General features: G+C 29.8%; 4 protein-coding genes across 6 annotated transcripts; 2 read left to right on the forward strand and 2 right to left on the reverse strand.

Annotated features, from left to right (window-relative positions):
* Window positions 1–2,013: 2,013 nt before the first annotated feature.
* LOC105838451 lies at window positions 2,014–6,628 on the forward strand. The gene is made up of 3 exons (XM_012684022.3): window positions 2,014–2,846; window positions 3,465–3,650; window positions 4,434–6,628. Exons 1-3 carry the CDS (start codon window positions 2,702–2,704, stop codon window positions 4,649–4,651), a joined length of 549 nt encoding a protein of 182 aa, XP_012539476.1. The 5' UTR covers window positions 2,014–2,701; the 3' UTR covers window positions 4,652–6,628.
* Window positions 6,629–7,452: 824 nt separating this feature from the next.
* On the reverse strand, window positions 7,453–13,487 carry LOC118645471 (TD and POZ domain-containing protein 1-like). Its single transcript, XM_036286544.1, has 2 exons — window positions 10,955–13,487; window positions 7,453–10,520 (listed from the first exon to the last, which is right to left on the reverse strand). The coding sequence occupies exons 1-2, from the start codon at window positions 10,967–10,969 to the stop codon at window positions 9,402–9,404; spliced, it is 1,134 nt and encodes a 377-aa protein (XP_036142437.1). The 5' UTR covers window positions 10,970–13,487; the 3' UTR covers window positions 7,453–9,401.
* Window positions 13,488–14,175: 688 nt separating this feature from the next.
* Window positions 14,176–16,831, reverse strand: LOC105834972 (BTB/POZ and MATH domain-containing protein 5). The gene is made up of 2 exons (XM_028192720.2): window positions 16,309–16,831; window positions 14,176–15,420 (listed from the first exon to the last, which is right to left on the reverse strand). Exons 1-2 carry the CDS (start codon window positions 16,321–16,323, stop codon window positions 14,311–14,313), a joined length of 1,125 nt encoding a protein of 374 aa, XP_028048521.2. The 5' UTR covers window positions 16,324–16,831; the 3' UTR covers window positions 14,176–14,310.
* A 662-nt stretch (window positions 16,832–17,493) lies between these two features.
* Window positions 17,494–21,324, forward strand: LOC105835093 (ATPase family AAA domain-containing protein 1). 3 transcript variants are annotated; one of them, XM_012678071.3, is made up of 7 exons: window positions 17,494–17,638; window positions 17,931–18,130; window positions 18,232–18,474; window positions 18,540–18,741; window positions 19,016–19,212; window positions 19,286–19,458; window positions 19,585–19,750. In XM_012678071.3, the coding sequence occupies exons 2-7, from the start codon at window positions 17,975–17,977 to the stop codon at window positions 19,748–19,750; spliced, it is 1,137 nt and encodes a 378-aa protein (XP_012533525.1). In that variant the 5' UTR covers window positions 17,494–17,638; window positions 17,931–17,974. The 3 variants fall into 3 exon arrangements, with proteins under 3 accessions (XP_012533525.1, XP_012533533.1, XP_028048520.1); XM_012678079.3 differs by having other exon boundaries at window positions 17,511–17,638; window positions 17,916–18,130; XM_028192719.2 differs by lacking the exon at window positions 17,494–17,638 and having other exon boundaries at window positions 17,975–18,130; window positions 19,585–21,324.
* Window positions 21,325–21,781: the final 457 nt, after the last annotated feature.

Consider the following 21,781-nt stretch of genomic DNA (forward strand, 5'->3'; position numbering starts at 1 on the left):
GTACACAATGTAGTCATTTTACAAAAGCGTTTTGCAGCTTTGTCGGTGATGAAAGAGAACACTGGCTCATTGTCAATCATTCTGAATGCGGTAATACATCCACTATATGTTATAACATTATTTAATACATTTGATATTAATATTATATTTGTGTTAACACACGTAGGTGGAGAATATCTACTACATTCTTTCTTTAATATAATTATCATTTTATCATAAAATTAATGGCATTATATTGAACAAATTTTACAATAAAATAATGGTATTATTAGTGAGAATTAATATGTTCTTTAAAATATGTAATAATATTATTAGCACTTTGCGATATTACAATTTTGTAATATAATAAGGGTATTTAACGGTGTTTTACAATAAAATATAATATTTACATATAAATATAATATCTACATAGAATAATACTAACGTAATAACATTAGTATTACTTGTTAGTATTATTTATTGTTATATTAATAATCTGTTCTTTATCTAAAACTTAGAACGTAAAAAAATCTGAGGTTGCGGGGAAATTATAGATTGGATCAGAGTAAATGTGTTCATGTTGGTGAAATCAATACGTTGGCGATTATCGGGAACAGCTAGCCGGCTTACTATGTACACTCGCGAAAGACTCACACGTTATCGGACTTATTGAATTCCGGGTCGTCTTTGTAAGCTCGTCGTCCGGAGACGTTGGATGGGATAAATGCGGTGGCGGCTGTCAGAAAAGTCGGAATACCCCGGGGATGGTGCGCGCGGTTGAGAAGAAGAGGCGAGCGGGGTGGAGATGGACGGAGAGGAAACCGAGAGAACAGGGCGATGAGGGGACGGAGAATCGGTAAGATCCAGAAGGAGGAAGAAGAGACGAGACCGACAAGAGTGAGGGGATGAGAAGGGGTGAGTTTTGCGGTACAAACGGACAGGCCAGTCGGTGGAGTGAGTGAGAGAAGGAGGAAGCAAGCAGGGAGGATGGATTGCCGGTGCCGGGCTTAGGGACGCCTCCATAGATCATAGAGGGTACGTTTTGAATAATTTACTGTGACTATCTGTTTTACGCGGCGAAGTGAAGGGCGCCAAAGAAGGTGTCAAGGTTGCGATGGGATCGAGTTTACTTCCAATCACGGGAAAATTCCGCTCAGCGACTCGGAACGCATCTTTTCGCAATAGGGGTGCAGATTGGCAGTGAGATTGAGAAGAAATGATCTGTGGAGTTTCCTATGCGATTAAAGATACCGAGACTTCCTGGAAATACGTTCGAGGGGCGATACGTAATCTTGATTGGAAGCAGAGAAATCAATTTATCGAGAATTATTTTCTAGTATTGCCTCGAGCAACCTCTATTGCATAAGTTCTTAGAAAAATGATGAGTAAAGTGTAAAGCTACGGAAATTAAATCTTGAAAATGTGTAAATAAAACACTTTAATACGTCTGAATGTTTTATTGATAATAATTTGTACCACGCAATGCTTATTAAAATTTATTATATAACATTAAATTTATAGATATGCACATCTATATTATTATCGATTATAAATATTAAAATTTCTATAACCAAGAATATATTATATTTTTTAATATATAATTTATATTAAAAACGCTTTATATATTCAATTTTATTCTGTAAAAATTTACCTTTAAAAATTCAACATCCGACGCAAATAAAAAAGTAACGTACACTATACATATTCACATTTATAGTTAAAAAAATTATTTACATACTTTGTGCTTTTATGATAATTTTATATAAAAGGAAAAAGTGTTGCTTCAAAGTTCGGAAGGTGAGAGAGGGGAATATATTATTTTAAATTGGAAAATGTAACTTTTTATGTTTTTTAAAATATTATATTATATTTTTATTTTTATTTAAAATTTTAAAGTTCTCCCTCTTTTTCAGATGGTCTTAAAAATTAAAATTTTTTCTTATCCATTACATGTCCGTCTCTTTTTTAGATTATTAATTTCAATTTATTCATGTCGTAATACATTATTAGCGTGATACCTCGCGAACAAATTGAAATGTTTTGAGATCTAATGCGAGGCAGATAAGAGAGACACGCTGTAGAGCACTCTCTTGAGGCAATAATTTTTGTTCACGATTTTGCAGCGATCTACAGTGATATCATGTACATCTTTTGTCGCTCTTATTGTCGTTTTAACTGTGTTCTTGTTCAGAGAGGAGAGAATCGAGAAGAGAATACAGGACAACGGTTCCCCGGCCTCCACGAAGAAGCCGCGAAGCTCTCGGCGCTCTTATCTTAATTCGAAAACTTTGGCCTAGCGAATGGCGACATTGCTGGCTCGCCGTTTAACGAGCTTCGTTAGTTGCGATCTTCCATAAAATATCTCTCTCTTATACCGCATTTTCTTTTTTATTAAGGGCGAAAGATACCTTTCCCGTTGCTTCATTACATATTTCATCGCGATTGATTCAATTTATAAGTGACAAAATTGGGATTTGTAAGATCGGAAATAACTGGGAAGGAAGTTGTAAATCTCGTATTAATCGGAGTTGAACTTCTCCTGTTGTTAAGAGCCTCTTGAAACTTTGGAGATTACGCTCTAGAAAGGGCGCTGCGAATTATGTCGCGCCCAGGGCCTTCGTGCATCACGAGCCACCGTTGGCAGAAGGAGTCCAAAGGGGGAAATCCATGGTTCGTGAGAGGGGGGACCGTCGGCTTACTTCATAGCAGTTACGCCCAATGAATGACGTCAGGTGCGTACGTGCAGTGCGGCGGAACACGCGCGTCATTCACTCGCTCCGAAAAGAAAAACCGAGAGAGCGGCGTAACGATGAGGCGCAACGATATCACGATTGTGTTGTGTGGACTGCTGTTGTTCGCCACCACAGGTGAGACTTTCCAAGCGAAGATCCAGGGAATATATCGAAAGAAAAACGTGTTTAAAAGTACCTCGGTAAATGTACCTGCGATCGCCATTTTGGAAACAAACCTGTGATCTGTGCTTAGTTGTTTACGGATGGGCGTGAAAATTTTTCAACGACTATTAGGCTCCTTTAATTATTTTAATCGTCCTTACGTCTTGTCTGAAAATATTTAGAGATATCACACTTTTTAGAGAATATAAAAATGTAATAAATAATACACGAAGAGAGAGACATAAATAAATGTAAATATATATATATATTTCTGATAAAAATATATTTTATAACAGTTATTGTTAAAAGTAGAAACAAAGCAACGACAGAGAAAATTTAGCATTTCTCTGTACTTTGGAAACTCATTAAAAACGCGGTATATAAATACTTTCTCTACCTTAATAATTTTTAGGTTAGAATTTGAGGTTTCCATCAATTACTCCAATTATAATACTTCAAATATGATTCATTTACTGTCTACTAATTCTTTAAATTAGTCACAAGGTTCTGCTTCATTGCTATAATTGGGTATTTTAGGTCGACTCAGACATGTGATGATTAATACTGTTACGTTTATTTTGGAATGTGCAGGTACTAAAGCGATACGCTGTTACCAGTGTAGCTCTGATACTGATCCGGACAAGGAGGACCTTTGTGGCGCTTATACGAAATTTGACAGAGAGAGGAATGTGCCTATCGAATGCAACAGCGAGGAGTCGCACATGCCTGGCACATTTTGTGTTAAATATACGGAGCAAAGTCCACGTGGCTTCATCTGTAAGTATATTTATTTAAAAATATTATTTTTCTATTATTATATGACAAGAAATATATGACAAGAATAAGAATACACTTTAAAGAAATAATTTTAATAGTTAACGTGATTCTTTTTTTCTGTAAAATAATTACAGAAAATAATTAGAATTACTTTTCTCTGAATTAATTGCATTTGTTATTGTTCGAAATTAATAAAAGTTTCATTAAATTAAAGAAACGTTAAAGAATTAAAGAAACATTATGACTTATGTTTTCGATGTGATTAAGTTGTATATTTAAAATTTGTAATTATTAAGTATAAATTGAGTTCTTCAAAACTTAATTGTGTTAATTGAAGAAACTTATATCTGTAAAAAGTTAAAAATACTTTAAAATAGACATAAAAATATTTTTCTAAACACAATTTATGCAGAAGTTACAGTATATGTATATAAGAAAAGTATATTTTATACTAAATTTTATACATATCATATTTGATAAAAGCAAACTGCAATACAATGACAAAAATGATCATTTTATCTTGAGTAATAGGTCGAGGAATTGGATTTACTATATCCACAAATTTATTTTTGACTTCAGAGAGATCTTGTATTAGAAACATAGTTTTTAATTAAAAATCTTCTGTGATAAAAAAGTAAAAAGCATTTTGTAAAAAGTCATGATCAATCGCAGCACATATTAGCTGATATGTATACGTGTTACGCGTATCTACAGCGTTTAATTCCGAGCTGCATATATTCCGTGAGGAGCACGTAATTAATTAATTAATCGGCAATGTTCAAGGGGATGGTAGGTGGCGACAGGTGATCCGGCGATGCGCTTCTGTTGCCAGTACCGGGGTCACAGGGGTTTGCAACTGGGGCGTTCATGAGAACGGCGTTTACTGGCAGGAGTGTTATTGCTCCGAGGAAGCCTGCAACGCAGCATCCAGCCTGATGTCTCTTACTACGCTGCTCCTCACGGCGTGCGTTACCATCGTTACGCTATCTTGTTTCAAGTGAAAAGTTTTCTTAGAATTTTCGCGAGACGAAAATGGTAAGATAAAATCGAACCAGAAAGATATCAATATTAGAACTTTCATTGTAGGCAATGAGAAGTTTAGATTATAGCTAACATGAACGCAGAAAGAATGGCACAGACGTTTCTTTGAAAAATTTTGGAGTTGGTTTTCTTCTTAGAAAAATTTTTATTTAGAAGCCATTGTAAATATTTATCATATCTCTTTGCTTATTTTGTCTTCAAATTTTATGAAATTAATTAAAATGAAAAACTGAGAACTTTTATACTATGTATTTTTAAAGAGTTTTGCTTTCTAGATTATCTATTCAACATGCTGTTATATTAATATCTGTTACTGTATTTACTGTATGCAATTTTATATAGATAAAGTCAAATTGTTGTTAGAAAAAAATCAATTCCGAAATTTCTGAAGTGACTCTAGTTTCATTTTAATGAGTCATCAACTTGTAAATATGACAAATTATACCGTCCATTATTTCTATTACTGCTATAAAAAGCAGATCTCCGGATTTTTCGGTTTTTGTAAATAGTCTAACAAAAGATATACTCGTATATATATCTATCCGTCCACTTAACGTCGTTAAGAAATATTGCGAAGTATTATTCAGTGAAATTCTACTTGAGCTACAGTACAGGTCAATATTATATCACCTTTAGGTTTTTTAAGCATAACTTGTTTTAAAGTGCACGGATTTTTACTATATCATAGTTTTGATGACAAGTATACCTTACTGAAGAAATAACTTTTCATCAAATAATAAAAAGAATAACTTGCGGAAAATTAATTTTATTTGAAATCTCTGAAATAATAAACTTTGATCACATCATAACAAGTACATACAAATGCTTTAAAAATAAACAACAAATCCATAATTTATATTGTACAACTCTAGTACTTTGTAGCAAAACCTTTGGCATCGATTACAGCTTGGCAGCGTAACATGAAAAACAAAGATAGCACAAGTGCGGTTTTCAGAAAATTAATCAAAAATTTTTAAATTATAGTGCATTTTGTCAAATCTCATTACACTTTATGCACAAGATGCACTTGCTACTAAGTCTACTATAAAATTTTTAGAATATTTGATGCATTTTGACAAAAGTTATACTTAAACAATTCATATCACCTAAAATAATTCTGGCCGGTACTGTATAAGTTAATGAACTAAATATGAATTTAATCTTGAAAACTCTAATCAGAAATTAATTAAATTTTAAGACCATAAATATTTGTTTACTATATCTCGAGATAAGTATGAAATAAGTTAAAAATGTTCAGGACAATAATGAGACAAACCTGTTGCTTTTAGTACTGCCTTGGCTAGATGACATATATTTTTATTTCCAAGAAATTTAAAAGTAACTGTTTTCTATTAAAATGAATTTATTAAAATAAATTATATTAAAAGTGCCTTTTTCATATACAAAGATAGTGTGTTCAATTGCTTTCAATAATCTATTTAGAATAGTACATCAATTATATAGAATGGATTTAAGATAATGATGAGTTAAGTGGCATATATTTTACGAAATATATTAGTATTATAGAAAAGTATCTTTTAATTTTAAAAAATCTGCAATTTCAATTGTAAGATCAAAATGGTGCAATTTTGGAATGTGCAATTGAATTAACTTATTTATCTGTTAAATAAATGACGAATCTCATGCGATCTCGGTTTTTTACATGTTGCTTAACACATCATTAAGCTTTAAATCTTCTAGTTTGTTAATCTTTAAATTTTTAAGACATTTTATATTTTTCTATATATAAGAATGTATTGCGCAATTAAAGAGGAACAGATCTGTTATTTAATTTAATTGTACACATTTTTCTTAAGTATAAATAAATAAGTAAATAAAAAGAAACACATATAAATGAATTTATATATTAAAAATATATATTATAATGAAACTCATTAAGTGAGAAACGACGTCGGTAAATAAAAGGGAGTACATCCAAGTCTCAGTTTATTCAAAACATACTACTTGGTTAACAAGAAAACTAAGTCATATATTTTTGTAACTAAACGCGCTTGGAGCTGTACGTTTTATTTCGTTCTTTTTTCTCCCCTGGTAGATCCTTTTCGCGGCTTTTTATACGGTCGTGAATCTTTGAGAAGCCATTAGGTGTGCTTGCCCACGTCGCACTCGGTAACATTAACGGGGCGGAAAAACGTGGCGAAAATGAAACCTACTTTTGTCTCTCGACTTGACTGACTTTTTGCGGCGGGTCCGAGAAGAAAACACGCCTTGCAACCCAGGGAGATTAATGTTTTCCGCGGAGGTGCTGATCGCATCTGCGCGAAATTCTCATTTGCTAACTGTTTACGCCTGCTTAAGTGCAACTTACGCTGTTTCAGCCACGTTTAACGCCACAACTGATTAAAGTATCCCTTCTTATCTAGATTTATGGCGTATGCTTATCTGATGCTTATATTTTTATACGCTTTTATTTTACTCGATTCATAGCATTATTAATTAATAAAGAATATTTTTAACCCCAAAATATTTAAAAATTAATAAAGAAATCAAATAATTAATGAATTTTATAATATGCAATGATTATATTTTTTTTAAAGCAAAAGAAATAAAGAAATAGAAATTACTTTGTTTCTATGACGTGAAATTAATAATATCATTAATAAAAAGTAAATTATGATTTATTTGTTAATTTGTATGAATTATTTTCTACATCATCGTATTTAACTCTTGTTACCTCTATTTCCATTAATATTAGAAGAAAGTTTATCAGAAATGTTTAATGTAGCAGCAGAAAAATTAATTTTTTTTTTATTCAAAAAGATGATTGATATATTCAATAGCTGAAGAAGAGATTTTCTCTCGTAATATCCGAGTAACGCGCATATGAGTAACGCACCATACATCGTACATACATCTTATCCATCACACGTCACCGACACGCGCGTTAAGCGCGCATTGTGCGTATATAATCAACGGTTCCCGAGCCGAACTTTTGCGAGAAAGGGTTGCGCCCGTCTGAATCTTCAGGCTTAACGCGGATATGCCGCCGCGACCCACTTCCGGTATCAAGCATAAGCCTGACGACATCCTTCTGAACGTACGTCACCCCGTAATACCGGAAATTCGTCGGCCGCGAGTTAATTACGTCACGCGAGACTATTAATGCCTCAACAGATCCGATGTACGCGTTGTATGTACAACAATGGTCTCGGCTATTTAGGCCCTTCTCGTACATTACGTCACCACGTGCCAACCCTCGTTACTCGGGGCGCCGTGTGATAATTAAGATCGTCGCCGTCGGAGCGTTAAAGCAGCGTTGCAGGTAGTTGATACTTTAGAAAGGTCTTATCACACATTGATTCTCTTTTCCAGTCCCGATACAACACCGGAAAGTTTTCATAAAGGTTTACACCGAAGAACAATGTTATTCGCCTTCCGAAATGGATTCAGATTTATTCATATTTTATCGGATATCTTACAAATAATTTACGGATGCGGCAGTGATAAGATTTTTTGCGAATAAAATTTTAAAAGTGACTACTAATAGTACTTTGTTTCTATATCAAATAGATTGTGTTTAAATGAATTTTTAAGTTGAGTTTAATTTTTAAGGTTTTTTATAAGGTTTTAAAAATTAAAAAATTGCAATAAATAAGATTTCCGTAATATTCTGAAATTTTTAGTGCGGAATTCTTTGTATGCAGAAATCTAATTTTATGATAGGGATCTTATTAAATTTAAAATATCAGGGTTTTTCAAAAATATTTACCTTCCTCTGTATTAAAGATGTAAGTTTGTAGAGAGAGATTAGAAAGTAAACATTAGAAAAGTGCAATATATTCAATTTTCACGATCGAGCACTTTATTTTCCACAGCATGGATGGTTATTATTACATCAAGGCGTGCATAATTGGCCGCCAAGGGTGGAAAATGCGCGACCTTAGCAATCTCTCTAGTGACACTTCTTATTTTCACGTTTGCCATCTTACATAAAGGAAGAAATATAATTTTTAAAAAGTCTAATTAAGTTGCATGTAATTTTTTTTACTCACAAATGATCAGGGACTGTATATGTGCTTTTATTAAATCGAATATTTTTAAAAGTACTTTGAAAAGCATCATATGTTTCAATTAGAAATAGGAACACATGAACTGTAGTAGGAAAATAAATTAGGATATGTATTATAGATAAAAAATTTATTTACTTTTTATTTATTTAATAATATTTAAATTAAATTATAATTATATTTACTTTATTTTGATTTAAATGTACTTTATTAATATAATTACAATAATCACAATAAAATAATTATAATTATCACAAAACTTATAATTGTAATAAACATGGAGAAACAATCAATTTTAAATCACAAGCATCTTAGCATATATTACAAATGGAAATAGCAAACACTATTTATTTATTTAACAAAAGAGTTAAAATTATAAAATAAGGTATAAATATATTTTCTTTTATTTTTTAACTTTTGAATCTAAGAAACGTTTAGCTAAACTACGTCAAACATAATTAATAAGTTTTATTTATATATATAAAGTAAAAAAAAATTACGAATTATTTTCAATATATATTAATTAACACACATAAGTATTGTATAATTATAAAATATGTAACAATTAAAAATTAGAATATACTTTTAAAAGGAAAAAATATGTTTACTAATTGAATGAGAGAAATAGCTTTATTATGTTTTATTTATTTCGAATATTAATTAATGTAAATTTCTTATTTATTTAATTAGGCGGCGACGACTCAAAATGAGTCACAATATCACACATTTCACTTTTCTTATTTTTTTTAATTAATTCTATAATCTTATTTGCATCTTCTTCAGGTAAATTTTGAAATTCTTCAGTATTAATTATTTTTTTATAAAACTGAATAAAATTTATTAAATGTGTTTCTAAAAGTGGTGTTTTAAATACAAATGCAAGCTGTATAAGTTTTATAGCATTTTCAATTGTAATATATTCTAGTAAATAATGTTCACATATTAATTTTAAAGTAAGTACATCATATTTGTCAACTATTTTTAACAATGTTATAAGTTTGTCATAGTTATATGATTCTATTGATTGTGAGCCAGTTATAATAAATGATAAAATTTGTTTAAAAGCTTCTATTTCCTCATTTGTTTTTAATTCATTTGTCATATTTTTTTCTTTTGCTTCATGTGTAAGACAGATATTCTTAAAATAGTTACTGTTGGTAGTCCATAACAATTTTTTTGATATAATGTACCTCTCTGTTCCTAGTATAAATGTAATTGATTTATCACCTTTAGACTTATCTTCAAAAGTTGAGTCTTCAAGAGATTTTATGTCTTTTGATATTGTTGAGGATGGTAGTAAGTTACATATATGTCTAGCATTATTCTCCAGATGACGAAAAATTTCAAATTTACAACGTACTAGGAATGAATCTATATCATGTTTGAATGTTAAATTCAGACATGTATATAACTCTGTCATATTTGATATATAACCCGAAATTGATTTTTCACAAAATTTTTGATCCGAATACCTCGTAACAGTAGTACATATACCAACAAATGGTTTAGTAGTAAGTAAATATAATTTTAAAGTATAGCAATAAGGTCCTCCCAAGGACATACGTGTAGGTTTATGTGTAAAATTTAGATATATATTCATATATTGATCATTTTCTGGAAACGCTGGGGATTTTAATGTATCTAGGACATGAAAAAGATGATTAAATTTGTTAATTCTCCATCTATAATCAATTGTAGTCGACTCAAGGCTTGTTTCAGAATAACTCTTGATATACGAAGGTAACAAAAGTGAAGATATTGTTTGCTCCTTTTGTGGTAAAATCTCTTTATCGTCAGATATCTGGAAAAAATTTACTTATATATGAATGATGAAAATGATAAACATCACAATATCTTAAAAATTCCTACTTCTTTTTTAAGACGTATTGATCTTAGGGGTATCTATAACAGGTGAATTTGGGGGATTAAATCCTCCCGAAGTTTTTTATTCATTTTTTCATTTTTAAAAATGTAAAATAAAGCTTTGTTCTTGATTCTTATAAGGGAACCTCGCGAACTCGAAAATTCAGATTTTAATGAAACTTGGCATAAATGTAGAAGGGGTGAATACATGAATTTAGAAATTTTTAGTTGGTGCCTAAAAACGATTTAGAGGGCTAAAACCACCCTTCAAAGTTGAGACGATTTTTGCGGTTTTTCGATATATCTCGTAAATTAAACAAAATATAAAAAAATGTTTCATACGAAGTTTAGAAAAGAAATATTTATACTTACTTCTTTCCCTGCCATTACAGGTGCTTGGATTTCCGTTAATATCTTGACTGATAACTTAAACTTAAGATTTTTTAAGTTCTTTTCAAGATGCTTCAATGAGATATTCTGCAATCTCTAGATGACGGTTAGCATAATACAGTACAGTTGTGGCAATTAATTTCCTCTTATCACGTTCACGAACTAATAACTCTTCAGCGTAACGTAATATAACGTTAAGATATCGAGGCAGCGATCGCAGATTTCGACCCCGGTAGCATATGGCGTACGGGGAAGGGATAAAGAACTAAGAGCAAGAACCAATCATATACTGGCACTTATTTATTCTTTAATATGATTGGCCCTTGCCCTTAGTCTTCATCCTCTCCCCATGCGACCGTATGTATGCTACCGGGTCCGTAATCTACGAACGCTGTTGATCGAGGTTGCGGCCTTGCCTTAGCGATCACGTATAAATAAACAGTTGTTACCAATGCTTTCTTTTGTCACATATAGTATTCAAAAACGATCGTCACAGACGTTATTGACTTGTTTATCTGAAAACGCTCTAGGATGTATTCTGAAAACATTTCAATGATTCTGAAATATACCAACAGTAATTAAGAACTTACTTCGTCATTGATTGGTTTCAATGATTTCGGGAGGTTTGCAGTTATTATACACATATTCCGTATAAAAATTGCTTATAGTTTTTTTTCTTTTTTATATTCTTTATAGACAAATATACATATATACTTGTTGCATTTTGAATACAGTATGACATGGAAGAATTATATCTTGCATCATTCATTGGTCCGTTTCAAAACTCGTTTATAACGCTTATCTCTTTATTATTCATTATACATAAAACAAAAATAAAAATAACTTAATAGCATGCTAACATGGTCATAATTTAAACTATTTTGAATACGGAGCGTCTCTTGATTTTTATTTCTATCAATATGGATTAACTTAAATTATCTTAGTTTAACGCTTTATCTTTCTTCTAAGAAAAAGATAAAAAAGCTTAATTAAACTGAAATTAAAGTTAACTTTGTTAGTAATGAACATAAGGATGGTTTTTATCGAATACCGATTAACTTAATCAGTGATTAAATTTATTAATATGTCTTTGATCTACTCTCATTGACACATAAAAAGAATATTTAATCTTCTGTTGTTTAATAAAAAAATTAGATTAGGGACGGATTATGCCTGGAAAATATGCAACAAGCAATTATGCTGGTTGAACTAATTAGAGTTAATCGAGTTTGGTCGAAGTCACCCTGTAAATAAAGAACTTTTAAAGTGATGATTGTATAGATGATCACATATGTCTATGAATTAAAAATACAGATAAATAAACTGATAAGGAAATAAATATCAAAATGTATTTATTTCATTATTTACTTAGGGTTAAAACTACACAAAAAATGCTTAAGCGATAAGAAAATCGGTAGTTAAGATTTACTCGTTAAAAAGAAAATTGAAAATTCTCGAGGATTTTATTTTCCATAGTTGCTCGGTTATTGATAATTTTTACATTGCAATACATACACAGAATGATGTAAAAAGAATTAAAAAATTTTAATTAAACGTAATACCCATAAAAATAAAGGAAACATTTAGAATTAACGCAGATTCGCAAGAATTCTTTTATTTCTTTTTGTTGTACATTAACCTGCAGACTTGAGAAAAATTATACCTAAAATTGTATATGATTAATAATTCTATTTGTAAATATATAATTATAAATCAAGCATTATTGGTAACTTACTATATACTAATACAATTACATAATAATAATAATAGTAATAATTGATCTCAATATCTACTTATTTTCATCTTTATATCTAAAAATTAACGTTTATGATGTATTTGGGGAAAAGAAGAAAATATATTTACTAATTAAAAAATAAAAATTTGCCATGTTCTGTGCATTAATTTATATATAAGTCTGCAATATTAAATGAGTTGTTAACCAGATAAGTTTTTTATTAATTATAAGAAATAACAAAAAGTATTGACAAGTACTGATTTCAAGTACTTTATTTTTCTTCATTGTTTAACAATGTTATTATCTTGTTTATATTTTTTCGTGGTAGATTTTGAAATTCTTTAGCATTCACAATTTCATTTATATGAAACTTAATAAAAGTTATCGAATGTGTTTTTAAAAATTGTGCATTACATGAAAATGCAAGCTGCATAAGTTTCATTGCATTTTTAATCGTAATGCGGTTACGATTATTATAGCAATTAGAACATTATAGCAAATAATGTTCACACGTTAATTTTAAAGCTACTATATCATATTTATCAGCTGTTTTTAACAATTTTTTAAGTATCTCATCATCATGTTGTTCTACTGACCCAGTTGTAATAAATAAAATCTGTTTAAAAGCTTCTAATTCATCGTTCATTGTTAATTCATTTGTCATATCTTTTTCTTTTCCCATATGTGTAAGACAGATATGTGTAAGACAGATAATAGAAAATAACTGCTTTAATTCTCTCTATTAGATTTAAGACTCATTTATAATTTTATATATTATGTATTTTAATATATTTCAATACATGTGCATAATGTAATTTTATTATAATTTTATTATAAAAGTATAATTAAAAAAAATTTTTTTAATATAAAACATGTGTGAAATCAGATAATAAATAAATATTTCGAGATAATAAATCTGGTAGAAAAATAAATAATAAAATATATATAACTTTATTTATTTTTTATCTATTTATAATTATAAAGTAATTATAAATTTTATCTTATTTAAATACAAAAATAATTACAACATAAAGAAACATATAATTGTGGTAAACAAAGAAACAAAAATCATCTTTATATTGATCAAAAATATCTTGCCGCTAAATTGTTGAAAAATGCAGTTATTACACTTGCTACAGATTCTAACACTACATAATATGCACACAGGATGGTCTAAAAAAACAATTGGAAAATTTTAATTTTATATATTATTGATAGAAAGAAAAACATTTAACATAAGATAGTTATAAGATTATGAAATAAAATAAGTTTGTAGTACTTTCCTTTATTTCCCTTTGTTTTAGACCAATATAAACTTAAGAAAATTAGGGTTAAAGTTGTCAAACATAATTAATAAATTTTACTTCTAAATAGCTCAAATAATTTTTTTTACTTTGTATTATTTTTACTTTGTATTAATACTTATTTGCATATAAAAACTTACACATGAAAATAAAATATTACACTTGTAAAAAGAAAAAAAAATGTTTGCTATTTATGTATATAAAAAAAATAATGAATAAGAAAAATATTTTATCACATTCTGTTTTAACATCTTAGACTGCAATATCATATAAATCAAATATTAGTTAAATAAATTTCTTTATTTGGGTGAAATAATCGGATTAGTACTGATTATTTCAGATATTTTAATCTTCTCAATCAATTCACATATCTTAATATTATTTGAATCTTTTTGTATATTTTGAAAATCTGCAGTGTCCATTATTTCTTTTATATGAAACTTAATAAAAGTTGCCACATGAGTTTCTAAAAATGTTGCTTCAGACAAAAACGCTAATTGTATAAGTTCTACGGCATTTTCAATTGTAATCCGGCGTAACAAATAATGTTCACACATCCATTTTAAGGCTAACACATCATATTTATAAGCTGCTATCAATAATGTTGTTGGATAGGAATAATACCTTGATTCTATTAACTTTCGTCCTAATTCTATGCCATTTATAATAAATAATAAAATATCTTGAAAAATAGATTTTTCTCTAGATGTACTTAATTCATTTGTCATGTCCTTTTCTTTTGCCTCATATGTAAGACAGATATTCTTAAAGTACTTACTGTTGGTGGCAAGCAACAATTTTCTTGTTATAACATAATGGTTTTTTTCATCTACTATAAATTTGATTGATTTCCCATACTTAGACTCAATCTCGTCAAGGTTTGAATAATTTAAAAAATTTAGATATTCTGATTGTAATGAAGATGGTAATTTCATATGTATAGTACTATCTATTATATTACGATAAATTTCAATCTTACAATGTATTTTAATTGAATCAAAAAAGTAATCTGAAATTTTAGTTAACAATGTCTTATCTGATATGCGGCGTGAAATAAAATCACTTGACAAATATCCATCATCATTCCTTAGTGTGGTAGTACATGAACCAATAAAACTTTCAGAATTAAGTATACGTAATGTTACAGTAATTTCATCATTACATAAATCTGCTTGAATCGCATATTGACCTGTTTTGGGGAACGATGGAGAACGTAATTCAAGGTTATTGTAACAATTACGAAAACGTTGAAGTTGATTGATTCTCCATGTATACTCGAATGTAGTCCAGTCAAGACTTGTTATAGACTCACTCTTGGTATATAGAGGTAAAAATGGTGACGATACTATCTCTTCCTTTTCTGGGGAAATTTCAGTGGAGATATTCCCCACTTCTTTTTTGTCAGAAATCTAAAAATAATTTACTTACTTATAAATAATGAAAATAATGAACATCAGACTGCTCTAAAAATACATTTTTCCGTAAAATAATGTAAATTGAACTAAAAAACTGGACATTTTTTTTATTATACATACATGCATACGACATGAAAATGTGCAAACATATATGTATTACTTAAAATATGATTTCATTGAAAATACATATAGTATAGATAATTCAGAAATATTAAAAAATTTTATCAAAAATTGTTACGTTAAATTTTAAAATTTATCAATAAACTGCTTTCTTGAATACAAATTTTTGATCTATAATTTTCAGAAGAGAGATTTGAAGAAAAAAACTTTCCATATATACTTTAATTATAAACTACTCTTCTATCATCATATTACACCATATTAATTAATTTTTAAATAAATCTCCCCTATTTATCAACCATTAATTTTAACTCAATTTATTTCTTTTAATCTAAGTACGATTCGTGTACACTTACTTCATTACTTTTTTCACTTATTATTACCTTTGTGTAAATATTAATATATATGTAATTTGTTTTATATAAATAATATTTTAAATATTTTTGTATTACACAGCATGAGATAATAAATCAAGTTATGTTTTGAATTTTGATGTAAATTAATCTTAAATAGATATTTTACAAGCATAATTTTTAATGTAATTTCAAGTTACACAAAGCAATAAAAAGCAGATTTGTAACAGAGTATACATATATTAAGTTTTCTTTATGATAGAACATTTTTAATTGTTACTGTATGAAATATCACAAACATTAATTTATTTACACAAAATGTTATGCATTTTCTAATGTTTCAATCATGGTGTAAGGATACCAATAAAAGCACATTCAATAAAATTGAAAAGTGATATTAAGAACTTACTTCTTTCTCTGCCATTATACGTATTTTGCGCAAATATCTTGATTAATTGAACTTAAGACTTTAAGTTCTTTTCAAAATATGCTGTGATGATACTTTGCACTATCAAGATGATATTAAGCTGACAAGTATATGTGACAACTGTGGCAACTGATCAGAATCGATTTCCCAATTCCTTTTGTGAGATCAAGTTCACAAGCTAATATGAACACAACGTACGTTAAGTTGCCGATGTTGGATGATGGCTGTCAATGTTTTCTTTTGTCACCTTCTTTTATCACGTGTTTATAGAAAACGCGCTATCAGCGGTACTGCGGCTCTGCGTGGACTGCGTATGCCCGTGTACGTAAACATCATTTGTTCTTTGTGATCGCCAAGGGAAAATATATGTAATGAGACCTTGTATTATACTGATTTTTAGTATGTTATTGTTTGATATTTTTGTTTTCTAGTAAGAATGCCTTTAACTTGGAATTATATATGAAGTTAATTGGTTTCAGTAATTTCGGGAGGTTTGCAGTTATTATTATTCATATATTCTATATAAAAATTGCTTGTAATTTTGTTTTCTTTTTTTATTCTCGATAGCAAATGTACATCTTTTGCGTCACCCATTGGTCTGTTTCAAAACGCGCTTATCTTATGTCTCATCTTATCATTCATATTATAGCGCGCTAACATGTTCATAATTTGAACTGTTTTGAATACGGAGCGTCTCTTGATGTTCATTTCTATTGATGTTGATTAATTTAAATTTATCAGTCTTGGTTTAACTCTTTATCTTTCCTTATTACTAAGAAAAAGATAAAAGAGCTGCTTAATTTATAAACTGAGATTAAAGTTAATCCACATTATTTAGTAATGGACATAAGAACACGATTTGATCAAATACCAATTAACTTAATCGGCAATTAAATTTATTAATCTGTGCCTTTGATCTATTCTCATTGACACATAAATAGAATACTTAATCTTCTGTCATTTAATTAAAAAATTAGATTAAAAACGACGGATTATATCTGGAAAATGCAGCAAGTAATTATGCCACTTGAACTAATTAAAATTAATCGAGTAGGTTCATCCTATCGGTTTTATTTGCCCTCCTGCGAACGCTCTACATTTCGTCCCGGATCACCGTGTTCCGGATACTCAAACATTTTGCGTGCAATGTACCGCGCATGTTTCCTGCTTTCTCGCGTTTCGCTCTAACCTATAAGCCTCTGCTACTGCCACTTTCTTCGCTCGGAGGAATCGCGAATATCCTGGATAGGTTAAGTCGCCTCGGAGTACGGAGCGGAGTTGCCTTCGACGCGTCGCAAACCAGCACGAATCGGTAATGATTGCGGGTAAACCTCGGCTGTTGCATCAGCCTTAGATTTTCGCGGTCTCAAACGACAAGCGACGATATATTCGCTGATGAATAATCACTGAATAAAGCTTCATCCTTTCTTCTTTCGGACTTTCAACTTGTTTCTTTTCAAATTAATTTCTTAAAACTGCTTATTTATTTAATTATTCGTTCTGCTAAATGTGTTACTTCTTACTTTTTACTTAATAATATTGTGTATTATTTCCTGGATTTATGTGTGCTCTTTTACCAAGTGTAACAGTGTTGTATGTTTCAGCATAACTAGTGTTGAGTTTAGCAAGTAGAGTGTCCTAGTGAACAATGAACATGGCAGCAAGCGCTGGTCTCACACGGCAGGAGGTGGTGATGCTGATAGCAAGACTAACATGTGTTGCAGCGATTGGTTTTTTCAGCATGAGATGGCTTATCAGTCAACTTGATCCTACCAGAAGTACCAAGCAAAGGGCTAAAAAGAAGGTACAAAGTTATTTTATATATCTTTAAAAAAATGTCAGTCACAAATTGTTTTTATTTTGCATATAAAGCTTTCTAATCTGATTCATATAATTTGTTTCAAGGCTCGGGAGCAGTTACGTAAATTGGCAGAGAGCGACAGATATGCACGATCTTTTGATATGGACCAGTTGACAGATTACGAAATGATAATAGCCAATCATTTAGTAGATCCAAACGATATCAAGGTATCATGGAGCAGCATTGCAGGTCTGGACAGTGTTATCCAGGAACTCAAGGAGACAGTCATTCTGCCTATACAGAGGAAGGAGTTATTTGAAGATTCACAGCTGACTCAAGCACCTAAGGTACCAGACATGTTCCTTGGTGAGAAATCAATATTTTAGATGTGCTTTGTGCTTGTCATTTTTAGGGAGTATTGCTATATGGTCCGCCAGGTTGTGGCAAGACCATGATCGCTAAGGCTACTGCCCGGGAGGCAAAGACGCGTTTCATAAATCTAGACGTGAGCATCTTAACTGACAAGTGGTATGGAGAAAGTCAGAAGCTGGCTGCTGCTGTTTTCTCGTTGGCAGTAAAACTGCAGCCCTGCATTATTTTCATTGATGAGATTGGTATGTCATCGAGAATAATGTACGTTTTTCTTTGCATTCAGATTTATTTCATAATTATTATTAATATCCCAGAAACACAATAACCTTTATCTTTTTTATTCTTTTGAAACAAATCATCTATAATTTAATATATTTCTTATGTTTATATTATTCTTATGTCAATAATTTGTTTTAATATAATTTATTGTAGATATACTGTTAATGTATGTAGTTTAATATGATAGATCTATTTGTGATAAAGAAAATTTCTTAACATATTTTTTTACTTTAACAGATTCGTTTTTGAGGTCGCGCAATTCACAGGATCATGAGGCTACGGCAATGATGAAGGCACAATTTATGTCACTGTGGGATGGTTTGATAACCGATCCCGATTGTACTGTGATTATAATGGGAGCCACTAACAGGCCACAGGATTTAGATAAGGCAATTCTGCGTCGCATGCCAGCCACTTTCCATATTGGATTACCGGTAAGTATATTTATGCGATTGTATATAATTATTAGCCATAACAATATGTATTATAATGGCATATCTCTTCCAGAATGAGCAACAGCGATTAAAAGTTTTGCAACTAATACTGAAAAACGAACCAACCGCAGACAACGTAGAAATCGCAACATTGGCGAAGCACACGGAAGGCTTTTCTGGATCTGATTTACAAGAACTCTGTCGGAACGCGTCTATATATCGTATTAGAGATTACTTATATTCGCAGTACGTATTTGAATGCTTCATAGTAAGAAAATCGAATATATTGCGTTGTTGTATACTTGTGTAGTTCAGAATAGTAAGAGTTCTAATTGAAGTTGTATTGGTTTCTAATGTCGATTTAATTTATAGCGACGGTCTCAAATACGAGAACAACACAGATGACGAATATGACGAAGAATTTCACGATACCGTGCGCCCTATCACGATGGAGGATTTACTCAAATCATTTAGGAAAATGAGAACATCAAAACTACACACGGGAACACTCAGCACGAGACAACTGGATCTAGATTAAGAATAGAAATTTATCCTGTGTTAATCACTGTGTGATTCTCTTGACAGTTCTTCATGTGTTAGATGTTACGACAACGATGACAGTGTTATTCTGTTTCACCATGAAACTATGATCTTCAATACTGTTGGAAGTGGTTTCTTTGTCGTGAACGTTAAAAATTTTTATGAAAGCATTACATTGTTGAAATAACGCAAATAGAATCATTGTGAGCGAAGTGTTTATAATTCCATAGTAAAATACATAGGAAAAAAATTTATAATAAAGTGAAATAGAGTTTCTCTCTGGATAGGTTGTATCAAGTTATTAGAGTAACAACGAATGACAAGGACGTCATTCAATTCTATTATATCAAAATTATTACTTGAACTCATTCAATTGTTTTTACAAAAAATATAATATTTTGCAAGTTTATTTGGCGAATAATAATTTAGTTTTTTTTTCAAAATTAACAAATAAACTTTGAAATAAATTTTGTTTTTATAATAACAAAAATATGAAGCAACAGAGCTAGTAGACATACATGTCCCAAATTTGTGTATCTGATTATATGTATAACAAATTAAGTGAAAAAGTGAAAAAGGACAATTTTTGATTGTTAATTGTCAATAACGGTGCAAAAGTGATATTAATTTAGAAATGTTTTAATAAATTCCAAACTGTACCTTAATTGCTATACAAAATTTTCACATACAATACATTTTTACATACATTCTATATTACGCCCTTTAAATGGCACATACAAATATGCATTTCTATATATTTTATTATGTAATTAATTCAATTTTGAGTCCTATTATCAAGCATTTCTTTATGTAAGTGAAACTGTAAAATGTAAAAAAGCACCATAATTTTACGAATTACGCATATTAAATTATATTAAATTATTACTTATGTTTATAACATTTAGTTACTTGAATCTAGGTTGATTTTTCATAGAATATTAAGAAAAAATTTAGAAATTTTTACGATTTGTATCTGTATGTTGCGTGTGCGCGTGTGTGTATACACATACAGATACAAATTTATACTGACAAAAGTTATACTGACAAGAACAAAAATTCCAATAGTATTATAATTTTATGATAGATTTTATGATTTTATGTTTCAGTATGTGTATACACACACACACACACACACACCAAATCTCAAATTGAAATTAATAGTAATCTTTAACAAACGATTATAAAAGCTAAATTCTAATATACAATATTTGGCAATACTTATGTGCTATTTAATTTCACACTTGTAAATATATGTAAAGAAAAAAAATATATATATAATAGATTGCACAATGTAATATATGTAGATGTTGATAAGATATGAAAATTTCAGATTTAACTCGATCGATATCTAATGCTAATATATTGCTTTCTTCTCTTCAGAATAGAGTTGTTTTATTTCAGAGAGATTATAAAAAATATGTAAGAAAGAAACACTGAAAAGAAATAATATATAAATTCAAGGAACATTCACACTTTTGCAACAATCTGAAACCATCTACAACTAAATCAGATTGCGCACAAAAATGTAACGCATGTATGTTATACTAAGAAATAAATTTGATTTAAAGAAAACGTTTCATCTATTTTCAGACAAACTTTTCGAGAACTGGATCAAAATGATTAAATCTGCACAAATTTAAGCAACAAAATGTACATGGTAAAAATTTAACTTAAACTCACTGAATATTTTTCCAGATTTAAATCGATCACGCCATATATAAATATTTCATAAAAGCGTAATATTCGTTATACGTATATTTATTAAGGATAGAACTGTAAGCAAAAGCATACAAATCGATTATGAAAGATTCTCAATAAGAGGAACTTCATTCTTTCATAAATACTTACTTATTTCCATTTTCATCAATGTAAATTCAACTTTTTAACACAGTGTTTACAAAATTTGGAGAACGCATTTCTAATATGGTCTTGTGAGTATAAATAATATAAAAATTAAATTGCTCCGAAATTTTTAATATAATATATAAGATCACTATTGTTCTGCATCAGAGACAATAAAGAATAAGAT

Source organism: Monomorium pharaonis, chromosome 5 (assembly GCF_013373865.1).
Source record: "Monomorium pharaonis isolate MP-MQ-018 chromosome 5, ASM1337386v2, whole genome shotgun sequence".
In the NCBI taxonomy this organism is placed as follows: Eukaryota; Metazoa; Arthropoda; class Insecta; order Hymenoptera; family Formicidae; genus Monomorium; species Monomorium pharaonis.

Excerpts from the sequence above, each read along its gene's own strand:
- LOC105838451 (XM_012684022.3), top strand. The coding sequence starts at position 2,702 with ATGACGTCAGGTGCGTACGTGCAGTGCGGCGGAACACGCGCGTCATTC. Across the intron at positions 2,847-3,464 it reads GCTGTTGTTCGCCACCACAG|GTACTAAAGCGATACGCTGT; the intron begins GTGAGACTTTCC and ends TGGAATGTGCAG. Across the intron at positions 3,651-4,433 it reads AAGTCCACGTGGCTTCATCT|GGGATGGTAGGTGGCGACAG; the intron begins GTAAGTATATTT and ends GCAATGTTCAAG.
- LOC105835093 (XM_012678071.3), top strand. The coding sequence starts at position 17,975 with ATGAACATGGCAGCAAGCGCTGGTCTCACACGGCAGGAGGTGGTGATG. Across the intron at positions 18,475-18,539 it reads AGCTGACTCAAGCACCTAAG|GGAGTATTGCTATATGGTCC; the intron begins GTACCAGACATG and ends TGTCATTTTTAG. Across the intron at positions 19,459-19,584 it reads AGAGATTACTTATATTCGCA|CGACGGTCTCAAATACGAGA; the intron begins GTACGTATTTGA and ends TTTAATTTATAG.